Source organism: Pterocles gutturalis, unplaced genomic scaffold, assembly GCF_000699245.1.
Source record: "Pterocles gutturalis isolate BGI_N339 unplaced genomic scaffold, ASM69924v1 scaffold6230, whole genome shotgun sequence".
Lineage (NCBI taxonomy): Eukaryota > Metazoa > Chordata > Aves > Pterocliformes > Pteroclidae > Pterocles > Pterocles gutturalis.
Genome location: NW_010143264.1, coordinates 43,155 through 69,153, shown reverse-complemented (window position 1 = coordinate 69,153; position 25,999 = coordinate 43,155). Strand labels below are relative to the sequence as shown.

The 25,999-nt window shown below is 44.7% G+C and overlaps 1 protein-coding gene across 1 annotated transcript in view; it reads right to left on the bottom strand.

The window, feature by feature from the left end:
* Window positions 1-25,999, bottom strand: part of LOC104469917 (paired box protein Pax-2-like) — a 50,088-nt gene that overhangs the window by 7,896 nt on the left and 16,193 nt on the right. The window contains 2 exon segments of the mRNA XM_010084658.1: window positions 15,600-15,726; window positions 17,520-17,695. Of these exon segments, the coding sequence (XP_010082960.1) occupies window positions 15,600-15,726; window positions 17,520-17,695 (303 nt within the window).

Sequence of the window (25,999 nt, the reverse complement as noted above, 5' to 3'; positions counted from 1 at the left end):
TTTTGATCTCACACTGTAAGGATGGATGTTAAAACTTAGCTTTGTGAGGCTCAAAAATAATTTGTTTTGCTTCATTGTAAATTTTGAATCTATTTTAACTAAATCAAAACGGCCCTGAGCTGCACAGAGAACAGCAGCATATTCATTGCCAGAGTAGCTGAGGTCCTGTCTACACGCAGTGGATGCAGTTCCAAAACTGTGGTGATGTTGCCTTAGGACATGATCAATGTGCAAGGCAGTGGAAAGCGATCCAAGACTCTTCTGTGCCTGTTTCTCTTCCCACTTCTGCCATTCATGTGTTGATGATTTCAAGTCACTTTACCTCTCTGTGCTTCTTCTTATGCTGCAAACTCTTTGGTGCAAGGGCACACTGTTAGTACATTTGCACAGTGCTTAGCATGAGATCAATACCGGTTGGACTCCTTCCAGGTGCTGGTGTAATATGTATAATAATAGGATAATACATATTAGTCTGAGTCCCACTTCATTTTTATCACAGGTACAAGTTTTTGTTAGTAATATTTAAAAGTTGTGATATCTTTTCTCCCCCAAAGAAGTAGAGAGGGGTGTGGAAGGGGTGGATGATTGTAGTTTGGTTTTCATCTCTTAGGAAGTGCAGCTGGAGGTTTCTTGGTTGATGCCAGAGGCATTTCCTCATTTGGACTGGATAGCCTGAAAATGGGCCAGCCAGAAGGGCATTTGCTGTTAGTGCTTATTGCATTTAAATGAACCAAAATAATCTCAGAAGCTGCTGGGAGTTTCAAGCCAAAACAAAAAACCAAAAAACCAAAAACAAAAACAAAACAAAACAAAACAAAACAAACAAAAAAAAATGAATAGATTAAGATAATCTTTCCCCACGGCTGCTGGGAGACTTACAGCTCAACCTCCAATGCTGCCTACTGAGATCTCGGCCTCTTCCAGACATCGAAAGCCCTTCATATTCCCTAGGTGAACTGTAGCTCACCAAGAAGTTTGTGCCATTTGTTGTTCCTTTGCTAAATTTTGTCTCTCTTGTCTCTTCTAACTGGAAGGCTGAAGTCTGATTCGCCTTTAGAAGTGACTGGTTAAGTATTGCCCGTTAACACCACTAGAGTAACTGGAACTGTGCTAGGATATGCCAATGAAAGAAGAAGAAGAATTGTTTTAGCTCTACTACTGGCAAAATTATAACTCATAAAGCAAGCCCTGGAACAAGCATGAACCTTGGCTGGTGAATCAGTAATAAATAACAGTTACACAGCAAAGCAAAAACTTATCAACATGGAGCATTAACCTGAAGGGAGGAAGTTTCTCTGGGATGAGATACGCTAAACCAGTGTCATTGCTTTCATAAGTCTTGACTAAAGATTACTGAGGTGATTTGTTCAAGAAAAAAAGAAATGCCAGTTCTTTCTTTCTTCCTGAAGAGGTTCCTGTTCAGTGTCTGATGTTCCTGGCTCACCTCCTCTTAGATAATGGCACAGAACTACCAGACAAGAGCTGAGCCGTTTTCCAGTTGCTCCCCAGTATTGATAAAAATAAATATATAATAACTCAGGGATTTATATTCTATACTCTTCTACTCTTATCACCATCATTCCTTTAGTGATTTGTAGCTGTCTGTTAAGCTGTATGATTAATACCTACTAGATGTAGTTCTTTTTCTTTTCCTCCCATTCTTTTAAGGCAAGAATGTTTTATGCTTAAAATTCATGTTCTTTTGGTTTCATTTATTGGCTAGCCTGAGAAATAACAACAGGTGACGAGTAAGAAAACACCGTCACTGAAAAGTTAGAGAGAACATTTTGTAGCAGCAGGCAAAATTAATTCACTTTGACACTTCCATTCAGGTGGGAACACATACACACTCACGCTGCTACTCGATCTATGCACATACGCCACTGTGTTTTTATTCAGACACAAGCGCACAGGGGCTGATGTTCAAAACTTGGTGTAGAAAATTTGTTGGGAAGTGGTCATCTGTCAAAATCCCAATCTTGAAACAGAAGATAACAAACAAGTACAGTATCATCAACATGAATAAGAGTCCCACAGGGAGACTCTTAAAATGCTGTTACATACAAGCAGGCCCCTTTCCATTACCTCCTCTCATTACCAACAAGTAGACAAGATTATTAAATTCTTGTACTCCAGGGCTATGGTAGAGCTAGCACCTATCCTGCTTATAACATGCTTCCAGCTCCAGCCATTCTCCCCTCTCCAAGAGTCTTCTGAGTGAGGAACAGCACCTTCACCAGTGTGACATTGTTTGCACTTTTAAATATTTTCTCCCATGCCTAATTCTCGGTAGGGGTCCTAAGGCCAGGTGCCTCTCCTGAAATACAATGCCTTCTAGGCTAGAGGGAGGTCATATATGACTGCATCCCCAAAGAACTATATTGTTGGAGAAAGTCTGCCAGGAGACTCCTTGGCTTAGGAAGTGCCCAGAGCTCAGAGGCCCTTATTGGCTGCAGTAAGACTGGGCAAAGACAGTGTTATGAACACAAAATTCTTCTTTGCTGTTACTTGCAGCTTTCCTACAGGGAGGTTTAGAAATGCAAATCTCACCTGACAAGACAAAGGGAAGGTATTGGGTCAAAAGAGAAAAATAATACGGGAACATGAAGGAGGCAGAGGTAAGATGAGTTTCTTGAGCATTAGGAACTGTGGTTTGCACCAAGACTTTGTTCTGAAAAAGCCCAGATTACATTCTTTGACAGCGGAGTGACAACAGCCTCAGTGGTCACACTATTTCATCCAAGCCACCCCTAAGCTACATCAGTCACCTTGCAGAGGATTTTCCCCTAATACCTACCTGAAACTTCTTCCCCCCCTCCAGTCTGCTGTTCCTAAGTGCTGCCATCTTCTGCAACCTATTTCTTCACTTCTGTCCTTCCCTCGAAGGCCACCTAACTCAGATCTGTATTCCTTCGGCTGTAAGACTTTATAGTCTCTCACCCACCCTTCCTGGTCTTGACATTCTGACATGATGCCCTGTTTCTTAACTACTTAGTCTGCTGTGTGAAGGAACCAGCTCACATTGGCACTCCCAAACCAGGTGACTGAAATATTGCTCACAACATAGCTATGGCACTGCTCACCAACTGCCCATGTATTTGTCTAACCTGTAGTTTGTATAACCCATGCTGAATGACTCTGTCAGTCCTAGAGCTGATTAGGTTATTCAAGCTGCTGTCATCTACCTTAGGCTCGCACACCGTACCTTGCTGGGCCTACAGTACTCAGGGGCATTATGGCTATTGAGGCAACACAGAATTTTGTTGTATGAGTGTTTCCGTACTAAGTCCCAGACCCATCCAGACCCATGCAGTCACGTCAAGGTAGTTACAGCTTCTTTTACAATTTTATTCTAAAAAATGAAGGACAGGCATGAAATCTTTTTGTGCCTCTCTGTGGAGCTGAGAACACATGCTGCATACACAGAACTGGAACATGGTTGCTCTGGCTCTCACTTGCACTCAAAGAGCTTGCAGCATTTACTGGTCTCCCCATCAGATGAAACTGAACCCCTTGTCTGCAGCATCCCCACTGAGTTTGTGGCCAAGGCCGGTTACCTGCTATCAGAGGCTGGGTGCTGGATTGCCCAAAGTGGGCACCATGATGAAGGAAGGCACTGTAGCAAGGCGTGGACGCATCGTCTGAAAGGGCCATGTGGAAGGGCTGAAGATCAGCCTGCCCAGAGCCGACCGGCGTGGTGGGGGTGAAAGGGGTGAGAGAGGCTCCATGAGGCTCTTGCTTTATACTGAGGGGAGAGGAGAGGTTTTCTGTGGTAGGGTAAGGGATGGACACAGACAGACAAAGGGAACAGGGGGAGGAAGAGGAGGGTGGGGAAGGGAGGAGAGGAAGAACAAAATGGGTAAATGAAAATGGAGTGGTTAAAATTTACAGGGAAATTAATTTAAAAATGAAAAATAAAAATAAAAAGGTTAGGAGTAGATTAGAGGAGCCAGTGCTGAGACAACAGCAGTAAATGCACCCGGGGGGCTAGGCTCTGACTGCAGGGATGCCTCTGCAGGGGGAGAGGGAGATGAGGAGAATGGAGTGCTGTGGCAGATGGGAGGAGTGGGATGCAGGAAAAGGCGAGGTGAGGGAGGGAACATGCAGGAGAGGGAGGACAAGAAGAAGCATAGGTTGGGAAGGGGAAGAATGCTCTGAAGCTTCTGTGCTCCCTTTCCTGCTGCTTTCTCTCACTGTTCAACGGCACATGAAGATGCTACACTTACACAGTTTGGCCCAGGGAATTATACCACTTTGTCTCTTCAAACCCAAGGTAACCTTCCCCAGGAGAGCAGTGTGGTTATGAGCATCTCTTAAACAGGATGTTTGGTGTCACGGCCACAGCTTCTCAAGCCAAACTCCATAAAAGCTTTGACAAAAAAGTTGTAGCTGAAGTTTGAGGTGGTTAAAATAAAAATGGGACTGTGCAATTAATAGGTGGATAGACAGATCAATAAATTGATCTTGTTCACACTGGCACACTTTGCAGCTTTAACCATAAAAGCAGTCAGTACTGACTCTGGTTGCTCCCAGATTATAGTGTTGCCAGACAGATACCTTGACAGAGAGATATAATGGAGGAGAGGAAGTACAGGGGCCTTATAAAAGGTCTCATTTTGATTGTTGTTTGCATTGAACCTCCATTTCTGACGTGCAGATTTACATAGGCGCAACAGATACAGCTGTGCTGCCAAGTTTGGTTTGGGTATTGGAGAAAACTGTGACCTAAAGCATTGGTACTCCCGAACACCCACTGTTGTTGGGTCAGCAGTAAAAGAATACTGAATTTGAACACCTGAAAGAGAAGTACGGATGATGTGATCAGATCCAATCCAAATCACCTAACAAACCATCCACCCTCAGGTAAACAAATTAAAGCAAATAAATGAAAGCCATCTCTCTGATTTATACAGAGAAATATAAATGTGATGTATAATTAGGTCATAAATCTGACTTAATTAATGTAGAAATGCCTTAATTAACTCTAGGCACCTTATTGTGAGGCTGCAGTGACAATAAAGGGCTGGGCAGTTTCTGTCTGGGAATGTTGTTTATCCTGGGGCATTTGTTCCAAAAATTTTGCTACCAGGCAAAAATGATAGTTTGCCATCTATGTTCTCCTCCAAGTACCTCTAACCTGGATGGCCAGCAAAGGACTCTGATCACTGAAACTCCTTTGTGACAAAGACACGTTCATGGTTCAGTTGATTTGGAGCTATCAGTCCTGGCCAAAGGTTCATCTTGATTTAGTTTACTTATGTGAAGTCTCTGGTGTGCTAAGTGAGGATTGTAATTTCTTCTCTGTCTTTGCTATAGGAAGCTCTGTTTGGCAAGGACCTTTTGTGGAGGATATGGGGAACAGAAACTGGAGTATCTGTTTTTTGTTGCACAGTTAATTAAAGTCACCAGAGTAGGCAACACAGCAGCGCCCAGCTCCTGCTTTTTACAATTATGTACTATCCTACAATCCTACCAGTGAGCCTTCACATGCCAGTGCCAGTCTCTGATGGAGAACCCCCAAAGCTATTTTTATCCAGCATCCTCTGTCATCAGATGGCAAGGAGTGCACAGATTTACCTTTGGGCCAGCCAGTCAGAGTCACCACCAGCAGTCTGGGAGTGCTGAAGCCTTTGTCTAAATAATGTTGATACTAGATAATTTGAATGAAGAGATCTACTTGCAGGCAGAGAGCCAAAAGTTCCCCTGGCTTTCAGGGGCTGCAAGTGAAGTGATATTTTTCAAGGAAGCCATTTGACAGTCATACCTACGTAAGCTAGGGACGCTTTGGTCCTGGGCATTTTCCGGGATCCTTTTTCAGCCTTCTGTACTGTGCAAGAGAGAGCAGGTGTGGGGAGCCACTGGGGAGGAGAGGGCAGACAAGAAGATGGACATGGGAAGTTGTGGGTGGGCAGAAGCAAGAGGTGCTATGGGCAGAGGTTAATCCTGTTTGCACAGCCTCCAGGCATGTTGGGTTTCCTAGTCCCTCCCCTGCTTTATTTCTCTTTTAAAGCATGGAATTTTCAGCTATAATCCTTCCTAAACCGCAGCATTTTTCAGGTGCTCTGTGTAAGTGAAACCATAATCTCTGGTAAAACAGACCGCTTAAGCTGCTGTAGCATTAGGCCAATCTGATCCAGCCCCTGGATTTCCGTTCTGTCCAGCCACCACAGAGAGGATTTCAGCCTGAAAGACTGTCTAAAGCCCTTGCAGTGGGAACAACGATGCTAGGCCTTGCCTTGCAAAGCTGAGAAGGGTTAAGGGACCAGGAGCTATTTGTCCTGGTGTTGTGAGGCTGTTAAAGCCCCCGTCAGACTCACAGCAGAGATGAGCCCAGCCCTCTCTTGAACACATCAAGGTTTATGAAGAAAAATTCCTCACACCTTCAAGAGGCAGCAACACTTACTTAGTGCAGGGGGATAAAGAAGTCAAAGGTAACGTGGCAAAGAGACTGGGACACAATAATGCTAAACGCTCTTCTCTCTACGAGTACAGGAGAGGAGGCAAGGATGAGGTCAGGCAGCAAATGATCGCACAAACAAAATTCAGACTTTTATATGTCTATTTATCTATCTGTCTATCTTTTCCTCTGCGTTCTGCAACTGCACAGACATAACTTACATTCCATGTATCCTTACTGAGGAATGGCATTTACCAATTTTTACTCCTTTGTTGTCCAGCTCTCCCTTGACTAAAAGGACCTGAATTCTGTCTCCAATACAACTCCTGCCACTGCTATGTTGGAATAATTGCCCCAGCAGTAAATTATAGCTCCAAAGCGTGTCAGTGCAGACAAGATCAATTGATTGATCTATCTATCCACCTGTGAATGGCACAGTCCCATTTTTCATTTTAACCATCTCAAACTTCAGCTGCACCTTTCTTGTTTTCACTTCTGATTTTCTCCATTCTCCATTTCTTTTATATTTGTGATGGGGAACTTGGCCCTTCCTATTCCAAGTCCTGCTAGTGCCAGCAATCTGTGGAGCAGCGCCATACTGTGTCTCGTGTCTCGGGGGTGTCCCTCAGTAAGGCTGCATCAGGGAACTCCAAGGTATCTGTCAGTGTCTTATTCCTAGGGCTGGAATACTGACCTGTAATTAAATGGGGAGTGGAAGAGTTTGCAACCCCTCAAAGCAGCAGAAATCTATTCTTGTCCCAGGCTCCTTTCTTCTTCTAAATGGCAAATTATATCGTTGTTTGTCAGTGACAAAAAAATACCACCCAATGTCATGGTGGGGGAAATTTGAAAGGGTCAGCAGAGTGGGACATAGCTGGAAACACAGCAGAAGACTATGCATTTTCTGCATCTCCTGCTCCAATCTTTCTGACTGTACTTGCTGAGTTATGGCTGTTTTTCTTCCTTTCTAACCCTCTCCTCTGTTATTCTGGCAGAGAGCTAGAACTGGTGATCTCTGGCCTAAATTCCCCCTGTGAATGAAGGGATTTTGGCCAGACAGGGTGAGAGGAAGATTCACAGCTTTGGGTTCCTACAGAGACTCGTCTCAGCTTTTATCGTGCTCTCTGCTGCTGAAGGGAAGGGAAGCAGGGGGTTTGCAGGACTAGATAAACTGCTTGTTTTTCATTGCTGGCTTCACGGAGGATAAGCTACCTGCATCCAGTGCTCCTTTTCAGTAAACAAAAAATATCAAGGTGGCACATCACTGTGTAAAGGTGGCTTGTACACACCCACTTAACAACACTGCTCATCATTTTGACCATGTTTAGCATTCTTCATCTTTACCTGGGGTCTCTATCAAATATTTAAATGACCCCAGCACCTCACTCTTTAGAACACATATCCTTACACCATCCCTTAGGGATTACTGTTTTATCTATGAGAACTGAACCCAGAGATGATGTAACCAAGTCTGTGTAGGAACCCTGTGCCAAAGCTGAACCTTATCTCAGGTGTTTTGAATCCTATGCTTGTACTCACCATTGAAACAGCTTTTTCCATATTTGTGTGCTCCATTCCTTAGAAAGGTTTAATAGTGGCAAAGAGAATGGAACTGGGTCCTCAGCATTCATAAACTGGTGAGTTTACAGCCAGTGGAGTCACATGACTTTACCCCACATGAAAATCTTGCCTCAGAAGTTCTAGAAGTCATGCAAAAGACCAAACTGGACTGACACAGCATATCTTTCACTTCTGCTTCCTGTCATGTCGGAAGAACCACCTTCTATTTAATTTAGTGGTCTTCTAGCTTTTCTTTTGCAAGAGCATTATGCAAGTTGCACTGAAGATAAAGATAATCCTATTTTTCTTCCCTTCTCTGTGATCCTAACAGACCTTTGCTAGAACAACTGAAAAGTGTACAAAGACTAATCTGCTTCTCATTGTACCTTTCTTGTCTTCTCTTTGTATTCTTGCTGACTGGAGAATGAGCCTTGCATGTTCAGGTTTATTTTATGTTTCTGCACAGATCCATCCATGTTCTTAGTCCAATAACTTGTGGGTTGTTGCAACACAAGTTTAAAGAAACAACCTTGGATTTCTTTCCCCTGAGAGTCAAAACTGTTGTGATGTCACTGATGTCAGGTTTTTAAATCTATTTGCCCCATTTTTATAAAATTGAATTTTATAAATCTAGATTTTGTGTTTGATCTAATTAACTGCTGCTCTTGAAGTATGACCTGCTAACTCTTTATGTTACTTTAGAGAGAAAAAGTTTTATAGTCTTCATACAGAGTAAAACATGGAGCTTCCAGTAGACCTGCGATCTGGAATTACTCTTTGAAGCTAGTTGAGCACTGTTTGTGTTAATCACTTGAGAAGTCCACTGAAGGCAACTTCAGGTGGCTCTAATTACATTTGGTTGCAGATGGAGCTGAGGAAGGAAGATGTCCTTTAAAGTCTTGGGGCGGGGGGCGGGGAAGATGCGCAACTTCTGCACTTGGAGAGCAGAGAAGTTCAGTGGAGTTTGTATTCGTGTCCCCTTTCTTGAGTCCCAGACCATCAGGCTGGGCAATTACTGGCAATTACTTCCTGCCTTAAAGTGTAGCATACGCTTAATTCCTTGGTGGGTTTGGACTTGAATGTTACCTCTTAAACAAGATGCTTTTGAAATATATGCTGGGAAATGTAATTAGAACGCATTAGTTTTTTACACAATCCTCATTATAGGTATTTCCAAGGTTTTATCACAATTATATTCTACTCATCATAAGATAGGATAGATCTTCCTGGGTAGCCCCCAGCAATCCTAAACCTGCAAAGAAGGGCCAAAGATTGCCATAAGCTCTCCATTTCTCTGAAAGACTGCAGTGGGCAATTTCAATTGTACAAGCAGCTAGCCTGGTTAAATCCAGGATGGAGATCAAAAGTTATTAACACTTGCTGACAGGTATAACTCAGATATAAAGCACAGTCTTTACCGACAGTGGGCAAATATCTACATCACAAAAATTTTAATCAGAGCCATACTTAATGCATCCTTCATTCCGCCTCAAAAGAAAAGGCAAAAACTGAATTGTTGGGAAGACAGTATAATTTTTTTCTCTAAAAAAGTCCCTTTTTGTCCAGCAGCATAAAGTGCAGCAGCCTGCAATGCTGTCTCCTTGCTGAGGGAAACTGGACTGGGAATGCCAATTCACTGCTATTGTCATTACATGACATTATTGTAATTCACAGCTATTGTTTACTTAAATGATAATTTAAGGAAGGTGAAGACTTTATTTCTTTTGGGCCCATACATTTCTGAGTTCCTCACTTCAACATGCCTTTCAAGCCCTTGATCTGCCTTCTTCAGCATCATAAAGTTACTGTCAGTGAAACTTCCACTGGATGCATGGAAACAGTTTATGTGATTCCTTTCCCCCCTGCTATTCCTGTATGTTCCAGGGATCATTTGTCTGACCATCTATCACCCTCAGCCATTTGGTCCTGGAGAAGAATAGTAACACCTTTTGCCTTTCCAAATGCCTTGACTAAGATAAGAAGATATTCTCTCTTCTTAGGGATGGGAAACAGTTCGTGAAACTTGGAGGTCCTGTGGACTTCTACTTTTGCTGATTCCTCCTCTTAAATAAAGAATAGGCTTGCTCACAGAAAATACCTCCTTCATTTTGATCACACAGGGTACTAAGAACTTTGTAGCAGCCACATGAATTATTATTATATTCCATTTTCAGGGAATTGGGGCATCCTGAGATGTGCCCAACAGGTTGCCTGACTGCTGGTGGCTGCAGCCATGATGCTGTGCCACAGGGTGCGGGTCTGCATATGTAGGATTTGCTTTCACCAGAGCCAATCTGGGGTCCCTAGCAGTTTGTTAAAGAGGTTTTCTTAAGTCAGCTCAGCCAAGCCCTGACCAGGGCCATTGCTTATGGTGTAAGAGGCTAAAGTAGATTGGAGCAAGAGAGGAAATTTTCACCAGTACAAACAAGGAAAAGGGGAAGGAAATGTTCCCCTCTCAGCATAATGATATAAGTACAACTCAATGTAATGGTCAGTTTTAATCATGATCTAAAACAGGAAGCTGAATCAACTTGTTTTACATTTGCACTATGAGGCTTTTTTCTAAAAGGTTGAATTTTATGGGTGCTAACAAATAGTTTGACATATACAAAATTTACACTAAAGTTGTTATTTCAATTTTTGCTAAGTAGATGAACTGCATCTGTGCACATTTATTTAAGCAATTATGTTGTTTAATATAATTTGTCTTTACATATTATTATATGAGAAAATAGTGAATGATGAGTCCATATTATTATTTTATTAATTTATTAACTTTTTACTTGTGATCTGTGTCAAGTTACATTTGGATGGAAATTAGAATTAAATTAGAAACAGTATTTGTAATTATTCATGCTAATTAAATAAAATGACCACAAGTTCCCTGACTTCCTAAATATACTAGAACAGAAAAAGCAAGCTTTTTCTGAGCTGGTTTTGCATTAAAAACAACTTATTAAATGAAGGAAAGGATATATATAAAGAGGAAATTGAACTGATTTTAGAAGTAATAGATCTCATCCTTTCACACCAAGCTTAATTCACCCACTGACAGAGGAAAACAAATGTTGCTTTTTCAAATCCTAGTTTGTTTCTTAGTCTTGAATGACCTGGTTATTGAACTGAACAAAATTCTCTTCAGTTCACTCACTAAGCTGAAACGAAGGAAATAGTATCTTTTCACCTTGCAGGAGGGTAAAGTTCTCAAAACATTGTTTATCATTTCAGAAAAACTTTGAGTCCAGGTGTCTAGCCAGTGATTTCTCTGTGCTTAGCATCACAACTTTCTTGAAAACTTTCATAGAAACCAGATGCTGTTTAAGTACTACTTTTGTATGTCTTTCAGACATACCAAGTAGCCTTAATGTCTCAATGGTTTATTGCATAAATTCACATATGAATTTTAAAAATTAACTTAAACTGAAAAAAAATCTCACCCCATGCCGGAGACGGGAGGTCTGAAGTAAAGTGAGATTGATTGTGTTTGTGCTTTTCTTTTGCCTTTGTTTGACACACTGGGAGTTGTCATCAGAATTTCTCACCCTGGATGATATTTGCTGCTTTAGGGAAAAAATTATTTCCCAGAGAGAAGGAAACATTTTCTACACAGGATCTGGTAGCTCTTTTCATGGGTGATGATGATTTTAAGTTACCTATTCCTATTAGCAGGTGCTAACCATAGCACAGAAGCACTCAGAAACCTCCTCACAGGAAGAGAAGGGGACACATACTCCTATTTCAGTCAACGGTAGAGGCTGCTGAAGTGCTTTTTTTTGCCCTGTTTTTCTTGGGCTTGTCTTTTACCTTTACTTTTATTTGTAGATCTCACTGATTGTAATGGGCTGGCAAACAAGGTCTATTTAGTTAAAACTGCCAAGATTCAATTAAGGGAAGTTTTTCTTTGCCTTTGCTGTAATTTTATGATCCATCTAGTAGGTAAATCTTCCCCTTTAGTAGTCTGTTAATAAGCAAGTTTCAAGCCATACATGAAGAGTCCATTGTGTTTTATTCCCCATAGTGCTGCCTCTCTGCTGGGTAACTTCTGGGCTAGGTAATTGAGTTGGAGAGGATTCTGCTCCCAGATTATTAATCTAAGTCCCCAGAACTCAGAATCTGGTGTGAAGACACACCACTTCTTTCATGCATGCCTTTTCCAAAAGATGTGACTTCTGATGGTGCTTAAAGGATATTAACCTTTGTTCTCAAAGGATTCAAGGCTTTTGTGAATAACCTTGTGCTTTTAAAGTACTGTTGCTAGTGCCAAAATCTCGAGGTTCTCCTCCACTCACCTCTTGGGTGTTAGCTACTGATTACCTTCCAAAATCAAAGGCCTGTGGCAACTACTGAATAAAAGAAAAGCTATTGAGCTTTTCTGTGTTTACGTAGCCCTGTACAAATTTACACTTATCTGCCTGGGCTGTTTGCCTTCAATAGAAATAATTAAAGTAGAACATCTCTGAACAACAGAATTCTTGTCTTGGTGTTTAACTGCATGTACTTGCCTTATCTTTGTTGTGTTTGGGCTTGGATCTTTGCTTCTAGGAAATCTGATTGGTGTCCAAAGATACTGTCCAAGAAACTGTCAGGGATCTACGCCAATCTATCTATGATGGCCATGTCCTGTCTGTGAGGGACTTCAGCAGCTTTTGTACTTAACTATCCCACCACATTCCAGGATTTCAGGTAGTTACATATTGTTGAGGTTTTGATGGCTATTGGAGGGGTGTATTCTCAGAGCCATGTGAGCTGAGAGAGCTTGCTGAGGCAAGCTAGGAATGAGTCACAGAAAGGAGAAGGGCTTTCTCTAAAGTCTTCAGAAAGGGCAAGAATCCAATGCCAGACAGCTTTGGTTTGGAAAGAGATAGTGATACTTTTTTCTTTCTGGGAAGACTGAGCTGGGGAAACTTTATTGTAAACTGAAGCTAAACCTTACATCCTGAAGTGACTGCACGCAGAGTTGTACCCTACATGGGTGGATTTGTTTCAGGTTATCATCTGGGTTCACAGACTACCCTGGGGCATGAGCAAAGAGGCATTTAAAAGATGACACTATAACAGCAAAACAGGCAACAGCAATTCAGTACTCGCTATGACTCCAATATCCTTTCTTGGGAGAGGGATCTGGGTGATACCAAAGAAATCTGCATGCTCCCAGCCTCTTCCTTAATTTCCTGGCCGGGGCAGATCAGGCAGCAGCACTGAGTTCCTCACCTCTCTGGTCCTTCCTGAAAGCAGTGCCCAGCCCCATAGCAAACATATCATGAATCATTCATCTTTAATAGATTATGCAAATTGAGGGCATTGGATCAATGAAGATCAATAACTGCAACCATTTAATTGCCAGCAAAAACATTTTAAGAATGAGCATTATCTGAAGTCCTTTCTTGGGTAATGGCACCATTAATTCAAACGTTGGATCCTGGCCTAAGTGTAGAGGAAAAATTCTCCGCCTCTCTTCCCCTGTTGTCTTTCAGGGTGTTGAGGGGTTTTTTCCCTTTTCATTTCCAGTTTCTGAAGTTTCCCCATCATTACCACCAGTGAACAGCTCCCAATGCTAATAGTTCTGCTTTTGTTACTCTGTGCTGATTGAAATGTCGCATACAGATTGAGATGTTAGTGCTAAGTTGCCACCTGGGAATGTCAAGCTGGGTCTGAAATGAACTTTTCTCACTTTTGGATCCAGATGGATCAGATGGGGATGTTCTCGAGCTGAGCTGGGAGTGTTGCAGGGAATAGAGTGGGGATGGCACAGAGTGGGGGAACATGAAGATTTTCTGCCTCTGCCCACAGCCTCTTCTGTGAGGCCAAATCTGCCTCCTGCTATCCCCTTATGAGAGTCATTTCCAAAGCTTGTGCAGTGTCCCCTGCCTTTGGGAGTTCTGCTCTCATATTAACAGGCTGGAATGGAATGTCTTCACTTAGGACAAGGGACTAAAAAGAATTATTTTAATAGCCCCTTTGAATCTTAAACTCTTGATTTTAGGCACCTCATGTTTACAGCCAGCTGTGGAGATCCATGAAGGAAGGAGAGTACTACTCTCCTACTGGCTTTGCCCCCCAGACAGGAAAATGTTTCCTGTAAGAGATGTAGATCTGCTACATGGTAGATGGACACCAGCTGAGTTTTGTGTTCTATGTGCACATACAAGGAAAGGTGGAACAATTTTGCCACAGCAGACACATTTTTTTTCTGCTTGGCTAAGAAACTGCATGGCTACAAGGATCCTGGATCAAACCTGACAACAGTAAAAGCCATGAAAAAAGTCTGGGAATGTCATGCTTTCTAGACATTCCCTAAACATGCAGTTCACCTCCCATGGTTCTCCATAACATTTTGCAGACCTCACACTGGATCTCCTCTGTATTTGGGGTAACTGTTAGTAATCCTGCCCAATCCCAAAATTCCTGGTAGACCAAAGTTATGTGCACCAATATGCCTTCTCTCAGTGTTTGCTGAACAAACAATGACTGCCCGCCTCAGCCATGAGCTGTGTTAACCTCCGTGTCTTGCAGAAGCTGGGGCTTCTGCAAGAACATATTGAGATACAAATTCCAGTGCTCTGTGTCTGTGCCGTCAGAGGACAGCATTTTGGCCAAGAGGCAACAGTTCTTTCCCTTGCTAACAGGACTTGCACCTCTTTGTCATGAGTTATTTCTCAGTTACAAGTTTCTAGAGGGGCCACAGCAGTTGTGGGGAAAGGGGGATATACTAAACAGGGGTGAATCAGTTGGGCCTTTCCCACTGCTCCAGACACCCAGAAGATATGCAAGTCTCCAGCAGCTGTGTGAGCAGGGAGCAGTGGCAACCGAAGCCTAAGAAGAAGGGCTGTGGCACCAGAACATGTCCTTATGGCACTAGACATGCAGAGGGCAGGCAGTCTAACACTAGTAACAGGATGGTGTGCCCCACAGCCCCAGGACAACCCTACGCACTCAGGTCCCGCACAAGCCATCAGCAAAGAGGAAGTTTCTGCGGAGCAGCTGCTGCAGAAATTGCCTCCTACTTCTGTGCATCCCAGTTCCTCTACTGTCTTGCATTTGCTCTCGTTTCCTACTCTCCCAGTCACACCTGAGTTTAATGTGCACACACGTGATGGAAGGGAAAGGCTGTGAACAAATTTCTTTTGCCAGATGCTGTTAGAGACTCATGGGCTTAAGGAAGAGGGAGTTCAGAAGTCACAGTCCAGCAGACCCCAGTATTTAGTTTGCAAATGCTCCTTCCAAATGCCAGGGCTGAATAAAACTTAAATTATTATTGCTCCCCGAGAAAACCATATGCAGATTATGGGTAAGCCATGACCCTCTTGTTCTCAGACACAAAGGAAAAAATCACAGTGCATATTTGGACATATTTGTCCTCCACCAACATCCATCCCTAAGCCCCATCTGGGCACACAAGTTCCCAATTCACACCTGGCTTTGCCTGTCTTTGAGCCACACCTGGGCACCTCTAGGTGTACCCAAAACTGCCAATACTCTGAATCTCAAGCTTCTCTTGAGCCCCCATGTCCTCCACAGTCTTTCTGTCTCTTTCCATGTTTGCCACAGAGGGATATCTTGCATTAGCAGAAAAAGCAGAAGCCAATGGTGATGAGGGAAATAAACAAAAAGCTTGGTTCTGCTGTTTGGTCAGGCAGCTTACCGGTCACCACAGGGTACGTCTGGGGTCCTGACACATTTGTCCCCAGGTCTGGGTTAGCAGAGGTGGATAGACTTGATTTGACTTCATCGAGACCAGGGGTCAGAGCTGGGAGGGAGTACTCATTACCCTGGGGAAGAGAGGAGAAAGACAGCTCACTATTGATGTGCCCAGAGAAAGGGAAGGGTGTACAGATGGGGGGGAGGCAGAGGAGAGATGCAAACCCCTGCACAGATGGAAGAGGAGGAGGAGAAAATGGAGAAGATGAAGTGACAAGAGGGTTGCGGGGGCAGTTCCTAGGATGAACTATCTCACCCGCCTGCATGCCACTGTGAAGGAGAAGAGGGGTGAGGGCTCTGGCCCATTATCTGGGGTATGACTGAGCCCTCCTTCAGTGCTGTGGGGAGAGGGACAGGCAGGGGAGAAGAAAGGGAAAATCCATGTCCCCTTCTCTAGGCTGAGCAGAGGCGGGAGGTGTTTGCCCTAGTGACAAGGACAGCAGGGGCAGAGGACTGCCATGCCATGACTGGGACAGGCAGGCTGTAGGAAGCAGCCAGTGTTGGACCACTGTAGGCAGGCTCTCTCCCTCCGCTGTTACCTCTGTCCTAGCTCTTTAAAAATAAACAAAGAAGCCTCATCCCCTGCCTCTGTCACTCTGTGCACTGGGGTATGAAATTGGGGAGGGGGGAGCCACATGGCTAACAGAAGGGTGGGAGGGGGAGAACCATTGAATCTGAAAGGGTGTCCTGTCCGAAAGGCTCTGGTAATTGCCTTTTTATTGTGGCAGCCTCCGGACCAGACGCGGGAGCTGGAGAAACAGGGAAGGCTACAAAACAGCAGGAAAAGTTGCTCTGATTAATATTACATTAAATTAAAACTGATTTTCTTCCCTTTCTGCTCTGTTTTTTTCCATGCGCTTCCCCAACCCCCCTCCCCACATCTCCCCCTTCTCCACTGGGCTCCCCGCATGCTGCCCCCTCCCCGCCCCTGTCCCTGCTTGGCTAGGACTGCCTAGTCATTTCCAATTCCTTCTCGTATTGATCTTCCTGTAGAAATCAGTTTTGTAATTAGCTGCAAATTAGGCCTTCTACTGGGGGTGAGCCTGCCCCCTGATTTATCACCAGAGTAATTCGCTGTGATTGGAGAGAAATTAAAATGAACTCAATTAGGCTTCGGATTTGCTTTATGGGCCCTGCTCAGAGTTTCAGGGGGAAAAATGACTGTGCTGGTGCTTAATAGTCTAATGAAAGTAAATAAAGGTTATTCATTGTAATAAACCCAGGGACTCTGGGATGAAGGGAGTCCACAGCCAGCCTCTCCTTCTCTTCCTTTGTTGGTTTATGGCTTGGGGCGGTTTAAAAAGACTTTTGATTTTCATTTTATTAAGACAAACAGCTTTTGGGATAAAAGGCCGGGGGAGCAGGGGAGTAAGGGAAAGGGGGGCAGAGCTGCAGAAGTGCAGAAAACTAGGTTGGAGATGGGAGTCAAATCTCAGCTTTGGGCCATGAAGGAAAATGCTCTGTTAAAGCCCAACCCTGTGGCTTGTCGGTCACCGGCGTGGTCTGCAAGTGCAGGAGTTTCAGTGAAGTGCTGCATGCTGGTGAACACGCATGGCAGCATCTGTGCATTCATGGTAAGAACATGCTTGCATACCTGCAAGTGTGTGTACCGAGGGAAAGGTGGACATGGGGATCTAGGGAGAGCACGGTGAGCAAGCTCATGAGAGGAGGTAGGGCTTGTGCACCAGCACAGTGATATATTTACAATTAGAATGCGCTGTAAAACTATAATATGATGTATGTTCAATAACAGGTCAGTGTAAGAACAAGGGGTGAAGAGGGGTAGAGTGATTTTTGTGAGAGAATCTCCCTGCCATCATGCTATGAGTGCCTGTGGGTCCCCATTACCAGGCTGGGCCCTCACCTGCTCAGATTTGATGTGCTCTGATGTTTGAAAGACGTCAGGGTAAGAAGGACGCTCAAAAACTCGATCTAAAGCTTCCAGCTGCTGCTGGGTGAAAGTGTCGCCACGAAGGTGCTTCCGCAAACTGTCCACGCTGCTCTGGGAATCTCCGTTGGGAACTGAGCCCTCGGATACATCTGCAGGGCACAGATAGAGAAAACAGGGAGTTAGCACCACCCTGGCTGGGGTCAGCATGGTGGAAAGAGTAGGGGCCCCTCCGCCTCCACCCAGGGAGCTGTGCCACTCCTGTGGGAAGGGGAGGCTGCGGGGACCCGAGCAAAGCCCCCTCCTGTCTGCTGGAGTGGCTGGGTTGCTCCCACGGGCTCTGTGGGACTCTCCTGCCCAGGCTGAGTAAGGCTGTGGAGAATGGTGCTCGGCTCAGAGATTAAGTTTCAGTTCCACTGATTTTCAGTGTTAAAAATTGCCAAATCTCCATTGCTGAGCATAAAATGGGAGCAAAGCACAGCGATTAGCATCGCTAGAAGGTTACTGGAGAGGCAGCTCACAGAGAAACTGGAGTGCTGATGATGGACCTGTACTGGAAAGGGATGAGGAGGCCTGGAACTGAGAAAGGGCTCTCTTACAGCTTGGAAGGGAATCAGTTTCTGTTGTCGCTCCCTGGTCCCAATAGAAGTTACACATCCGTCATAGTCTCCTTCTCATCTGATCTTGCCCTGTCATATCATAGATGAGTCTTTCATCCCCGTCAGATAACAGGAATCATCCTGTTTCTGACTCCGTGCTTCACCAGATACAAGCTTCTCTGTGTGGAGTGTCTGTCCCATCCAACAAATGTTGGTTTCTGTTATGATCTCCATCCCATTCTCCTATATGCAGCTTGTGATTTATCACAACCCCTATCTCTGTTATAATACTCCCTCCAAAATGAGATTAATCTTTGTCTCTGTCAGTCCCCCTTCCTATCCAAAATGAAATATTATATTGCAAAACCTCATCCTACTCAGTGGGCATCAGCTTTCCTGGTATTCCTTTGTTCTTACTAGGAAAAAAACCTTTTTCTGGTAGAAGCATTGCCAGAAATGCATCTCTGTCTCTGAAGCAGCCCACCGACACAGCCCAGTCTCACTGCAGTGCCTCCTGCCATGTTCCAGGTGTCTCTATCTCTGTCGTGCCATCCCATGTCTCTTACAGCCCACTCATCCCCTCCGAGGTGAGTCTGTTATAAATGCCCTGCCCCATCCAAAGTGAATCTTTCCCTGTGATAAACCATCTTATCACCCACCTGGTTTTGGTTTTTTTCCCTGTTATCCCCCAACTCAAATGAGGTGCATTTATCTCAGTTATAACCCCTTTTCATATGAAGTGAATGAGTCTCCTGCTATTAGCATCTGTCACATCCAAGGTGAGCCTGTCTGTTATAACCTCGTGTCCCAGCTGAAGTGAATCTTCCTTTGTCATAATCCCTCATCTCATCTGAGGCAAGTCTGCTCATTATAATCTTCTCCAGCTATGCTGAGTATCTTTCTGCTGTCGCCTCTCAGCCTAACTTTGGTGAGACTGCTTATAATCCCCTGTTTCATCCATGCTGATATACCTCCATACCCTCCATGCTGAATCTCTACCTACTGTGCTTCATCAGACACAAGTCTGACTGTCTTATCACCCTGGCTGACCTAAAATCAGGTTCTCCCTCTTGTGCTGTGATTACCTTCCTGCTTTTTCACTATTATTCCTCATACTTCAGCCTTTCTTGGTGGCTTCCAGTTTGTGAACCTCAGAAACTTGCTGTCTGTCAAGAAAGTGGTTGAGGGACCTGTATAGACCTTTTCCCTCTTCCATACAATTGCGAGGTGGTCATGGGCAGACGATGCTCCCAGGAGCCTGGAGTCACATTCACTGTGCAACGGCCACTCTGCTGCTTCATCTTTTACCTCGCGGATGGTGCCAAGATAGGTATTTTCCTGGCACAGTTAATGCCCAACTAGTAGCCCAGAGTTATAACTGAGCCTGCTGCCTTCTGGCTATGAGATATATCCGTTTATAGGTGATTATATGATATGATATAATCAATAGTACATTATATACAGTAACGTAGTACAGTACCACTTGCAAGACCATAGAAAATATTACATATTGATTCGTCCCAGCCAGCAGCCTTCCCTCGAGCAGCCCCTTGTCTCTTTCTTTTCCACCCCTAGCAAGAGCAGGGCTGTTTACTGGCACTGATCCCTGGCATTTTCTCCTTTCCTCAGGCTTATTTTGCACAAAGGAAAATTCTCAAGTTCCTGAAAGATGGAGTTCGTGAGGGTTTGACTAAGAGAAAACAAAGCAAAGACCAGGCTTGGTGGACAGCACAGCATGTGTGTCAGTGCAGCATTTTTGTTTCAGATGGACTGTGCTGTTACTGCAGAGGTGGCTTTCAGGAGGACTAGGGTAGCTCAAGGCTCATGCTCCCAATTCCAGTAAGCACTTCTCTCTGGTCCTCCCTGCAGAAAGCTGGCACAGAACTCCTGGGTCTGGGCTCAGGAAAAAAAATGTGTGTTTCTGTATCAGCACTTGTCTCAACCTGTCTGCAGCCTGTGAAGCTCTTTGCTTTCGAGGATTTTTCCACATGTGCCAGTCAGTGTGCATGCTGTGCATACATGATGCCAATACATGTGGGTATTTTTGGAGCAGAACATTATCCTGGTGTTCTTTAGATTCTGCATCACTGTACATGCCTGAGCAGCCGTTTGTGTGCAGTGGCTGGTTTAGGCTATGTTTGATTTTCAAGCATGGCAGCCCCACACTATGCATGGTTTTTGGTGTAAGTGGATGGGTGTTCACGTATATGCTAAAACTTCCATTGATTGTTATTAAATCAGATTTTACCCTTAGTGAGTTGCCCTGGGTGGCTACACAGACCAGTGCACATGTGTACATGTATTTGCCATTCCTGTCTGCTTGCAGAGGCCTGTGCACACATGTCTCCATGTGTGCACAGGCCATGCCTTTGTGTGAAGAAGCTGAAACCACAGCTTTCCCAAGTCACTGTAGGAGTCTCTTTTCGTTCATTTATTCAGGGCCCTTCAGATCTTGACAAATCTGTCACTCTAAATTTGCGAGAGATTATGGTGCTCTCTCCCTAGCATGGAGAGAGGTGATATATGATATCTGCTGCCCCTATTGATTGCCTGATCTGGTGGCAGAGGGCTGGCGAAATGAACTTGAAATGAACATCATGCCTCAACTCATTGTGCGTATAATACACTACTTAATCCCACATTTTTCAGCCGCTATGGAATTCAATTGATCAATCATGTCCCTCTGATAGTACTGTTTTAGGGGTTATTGCTGCTCTGCTCACTGACCTTTTTATTTATTTATTTATTTGTGTCAGCGTGTGTGTGTGTGCATGCACGTAAGTGTGTATGTGTTATTTAGGAAACTCAGGACCAGCTGATAGGAATGACCTGTATCGTCAGTGGGAAATTAAAGAAAAGGATGAAGGGAGGAGAAAGGGAAGGAACAGGGTTAGATAAGAAATGAGAATGATCAAAGCAAGCAAATAGATAGGGAGAGGTAGAAACACTGTAAGAAGAAAGGCAATGCTTCAGTTTAAGTGGGAGCTCTGGATATGGGGGCGGGGGGGCAGGGCGAGGGGGCTATGGCCTAAGCTTTAAAATCTGTAAAAGAAAAGGAACTTTTGACAGAGGCTGGTAGGCTATCTTGAGGTGGACCTTGCCTAAACAGCTTGTAGTGCTGGACTTAATATTGGTAGGGCACACAAATCCCAAACTTCACAGAGCAATAATATGAGCTGTGCATATGGATTTTACTTAGGAAGTGGAGAAAGTTTCACAGAGATGGTCCTGAAACACAGATTTATAGCTCTTTTGTTGCTAACACAGAGACATTCACAGTCACGGATCATTATATTTTCTTCAAAACCAAAGGACTGTAAATCCCTTGTGTTTGTTTTCTGGTGTCAATACCTATAGAGGATGCATTTTCATTTTTTTCCCTGAAACTGCAAGGGACAGACACTTATATCTGGTTTTAGATCAAAGTTGCAATTCTCATCTAAGCATATGACTCTGAGCTGGACTATCAGGAGAAGCCTCAAATATTTTAATACACAATCTGTGGGAGCTGAGAACTAGGTGAGTATGAGCAAAGGTGCCAGTAAGGAGCAGAGAGGCTCTGGGGAAGAGATGGGGTCCATCAAAGGGCTGTGGGTGAAGTGAAGGGAAGGGCTCATGGGGAAAATTTGGGTTGGGAAAGACTAGCAGATCCCAGGAGGAATGGCACTGTGGTGGGCAACAGTCACTTCAACTGATGAAGAACAGTGCCAGGAGTAAAAGCTTAAAGGATGGGGATTTGCCAAGAAAGCAGCTCTTGGAAGGGGTGGCAAGCCTTCAGCTGCAGGAAGAGTTGGGGATGCCACCTAAGTAACTGCACTAGCTGTACCATTAGGAAGCATCATCACCTTTTCCAGTTCCCTTTTTACTGGCGAGGGAAACTGCGTGGTACTGTGACACAGAGGCACCTCTCTCTTAAATCAGAAGGATCTTAACAAACAGCTTGAGAGGTAAACCTGGCCTCGGTCACTGTGTCACTCACAAGAGCACACAGTTGCTGTCAGCGTGATCAGGACCAGCCTTGCACATGTGACAGGAAACATTTCTCCTCCCGAGGGGCGGCCAAGGGAGCACACACAGCCAATGTTCAGTGTAAACCTTCAACACAAGACACAGAAATGCTCCACAGGAGTCACAGAAGTATCCTGACAGATAACAAGGAAATGCTGTGGCAGAGGACACAGGAACAACCTTAACTACATCTGACACAGGGAATATGCCTATTAAATAGCTCCAAAACAAAGAGACATTCCCAGGTGTGGAAACCACAAAGGCACCATCATGTATAAGTAGCACAAAGCAGTGTAATACAGTTACTGCCCTGGCTACAGGTGACAGAGAACGCTCTTGCTCAAGGTGGGACGGGGACACCTCAACAAATAATTCAGAAGTATTGCTGACATAGGAAAACCTTTGTGGCACAGAAACGTGTAGGAGGGTCATGAGAAACTGTGCAGCTGGCACAGAAACGTGGAGATACTGTTCTCTTTTGGGGCAGGGGCTATTACTGCCCCCATGACATGTCTGCTTGCTGCCCCGTGGGGCCCTGAGCTCAGCTGGGGCCTCGCAGCACTACCAATAAAGAACACAGTCATCATAAAAGCGAATGTGACTGGCATGAAAACTACCAGCTAGGTGACACAGCAGAACCCATCTAATTGTCAAAGCCTCCAAGGGAAACACATCTGTCTAACTCAGCGGTGCTGAGCTGGCTGCTGAAATGCCATCCCTCTTCGCCATCGAGGTGACCCTGTCCTCCCCTGCAGCCTGCCTTTGCCTGCCTTTGTCACTGTCCCTGACAGGGTGCTTAACCCAGAGCAGCCCTGTCCCACTTTGCAGGTACTCATGGCTACGTGTGCTGCCCTTTCCCAAGTCACCCTTTTCCCTTTACCCGATTTCCCTTCTCTTTTTTCCCCCTCTGATGTGTTCCCATGTCCCCGTGCAGCCCAGGCTGACAGGCAGCTTTCCTGGATGTCCCGAGGGGGCCCTTCCCCGCACTGCCAGTTGTTGCAGTTTCAAACTCAATTGTTCTCCCCGGTACTGAGGCAAATGGAGTCATTAATTACCTTCTATCGGCTGGGCCGAGTTCAGAACGCGATCGATAGCCAGTCCTTGTCATTCACGGCAGCCAGCCCTGCACAGACCCTCACAGTGCATTCGGCGTGGGTCCAGGAAGGAGCCCAGTGCTATCAGACCCGGGCTCCAAACCCTGGCATGGAGCTCCTGCTGGGAATAGTGGGCCTCCTGCATCTGTGTCTGAGCTGACCCCCAACCAAGGGAAAGATCAAGGACGAAGACCTTGGTTGAGGGAGCGGATCACACATTTTCACATGGTCAGAAGTGTCTGGTACTGGTGTCCTGATCTGCATAAGCTGTTCCAGTCTGGCTGTCACAATGCTTCTAGAGACTCTGTTTGCATCTTCAATGATTATTAAACTAATACAGTACCCCCCACAGCAGGGATAAGGGCAAGGACTGGCAGCCCTAATCTAGCAATCTTTTCACCTTTGTAACTTTCTTGCCCTACTCAGTAGAGTTTGGAAAAGGAAGGCTGTAAAATTTGGTTTACATTTCCTTCCAGAAGAACTTTTGCAGCCTTCTGTGCAGTGTGAAAGAAGGTGTAATCTCTAGATCTCAGTTCAGTTCAGTATTTCAGCAAGTAGCAGTGCTGCAAGAATTGTCAGTGCTTTGATTGTGATAACTGAACTGGTGGGGAGAAAGAAGAACCTCAAATTCAAATGGAAAGGATCCCAAGTGAGTGCAGGATAGAGACGACGGAGCATATAACGGTCTGGCAAGATCCAGTAATGCATGGGGAAGGAATGTTATTGGGGATCTACACTGTGACAGTGAAACAAGATATGGTACAAGTTCAAGTTACATACAGTATCCTGTAGAAACAGGGACAGTGGGAGATGCATGCTGGAGGAATATCACCTCAAGGAAGTATATCAGCTTTCTTGAACTCTGCAGTTGTTCAGATTCTTGTGTCCATTTGCCTCAAGGGAATCCACAGGCCTGAATCTGAGTATGCAAGTTGATGTTACTGTGCTGGTCCGTGTGTCTCTGTAATTTAAGTGTGTCAGCGACACATAAAGTGTGCATATTTCTTACGAACATGCTCAGGCTCAGAGCAGAAAGGCTCAGAAACAAAGAGATTTTATGTTTTGAAATGAGGGTGTAGCTCAGGTGAGGAATTGGTGAGCAAGGAATGCTGCTTATGCAGGCACGTGAGCATGCCTGACCGAGGAAGAGTGAAATGTGTGCCGGTGCCTGACAGCTGGGAGCTGAAGTGCTTTTAATACAGGGGTTGCATATGACAGACTACCTCAGATGGAGCAGGGATGGGCAGTGCAGCTTTAATGCAGGGCTTACATGAGCAAAATGGCAATGCTCAATGAGAATGTAAATGAAATGAATTGTGTGTGCAAATGTGTAATGAAGTGTGTACTCAGATCTGTCTTGGCTTATCATGGGAGCATGCAAATGTGCATTTAAGGAAGTGAGTGTGTGTATGCATATGAAAATCATATGTGTTTACTACAACATCTAAGTATATGATTGCAAATTCATCCCAGAGCATCTGGGAAACTAAGTCTGTGCAGAGTTAGGTTTGTGCATTGGACAGTAATAATCAGTACATCCAGGCTTACTGAATACACCAGTAACGGCCTTCCCCGGTGTTAGGCTGCAGGCAGCTGCCTCAGACATGTGTACAACATGTACTATAGCATCTGTGGGTGTGCAGATGAGGCGTGTCAGCCTGGGCAAAGCTGGTGGCTTGTGAGCAGCCACTGCAGCTTTGTGACCTTTGGGTATGCTGGAAGTGAGTGGACATATTCTGCTCTCAGTCAGGTTGTTGCAAATCCACAACAATTCCCTTACCTCAGAAGAGGCACTGAGGATTTATACCATTGTAATGAGTGACAGAGTGTGGGTCTGGTATCTCTTACTAGCACTATTAGGCTTGAGTGTTAGCTAGAGAGAAATGTAGCTGCCTGCAGGACCCAGCACACTTGCTTTGTTTATGTTGGCAGAGTAGTGAGCAGCACTGTCACACAGTGGGCCAGATCCTCTAGTTAGTTTGAGTCTCTTGCATTCGATGGTTATCTTGATTTACATATCCTGAAAGTTCTCGGAAGGGTTATCCTGATTTATGCTGTTGTGGTGTCCACAACATTGCTTTTAGTGCAGAGCTCTTGGGGCTGCTGCAGGCAAGTGAGGCACGAGGATCTATGCTGTTTCCTCTGCCATGGCAGAAGATGTTCTTAGCATCACTGGCATGACTTAGCTCCCTCCCCTCATCTTCCTAAGCCCATTTATTGGGGAGTTACTGCTTGGTGGGATCCCCCTTGGTGAGCACATAAAAAAAGGTGGCTTTTGTTAGCTCCAAAGGACAGAAGCAATGCAAAAAATTACATCACATGCAGCCCTAACTATGCTTGTTTAGAGAAACTGCTTGCATTTATGAAGTCTTTGGTGCGGAAAGCAGGGTTGCAAATGACTGCATCAGAGCGACAGTAAAGGCCATTAATTTCCTGTTATGTTTTCCTGTGTTGGGGGCTTTATTAATTTAATTTTACACTGTCGAACAACAGCGAGCACTGACACTGCCACACTCAGAAGGATTTTTTTTTCACAAGCAGTGCTTTGCCTGACATGCAAATCAACACTGCTATCAGGACCGCTAGAGACAAGAGAGGGAGCGCAGAGCTGGGCTGTCCCCCCCATCAAGCCCCATATCCCAGTTTCTGGGAGATCTCTGAGATTCCAATGGAGTATGCTGGCACTTGAGAGGCCACCAGTGCTAGGGCTCAGCAGATCTGGATCAGGCCATGGACACCTCTAATGCACAGTCTA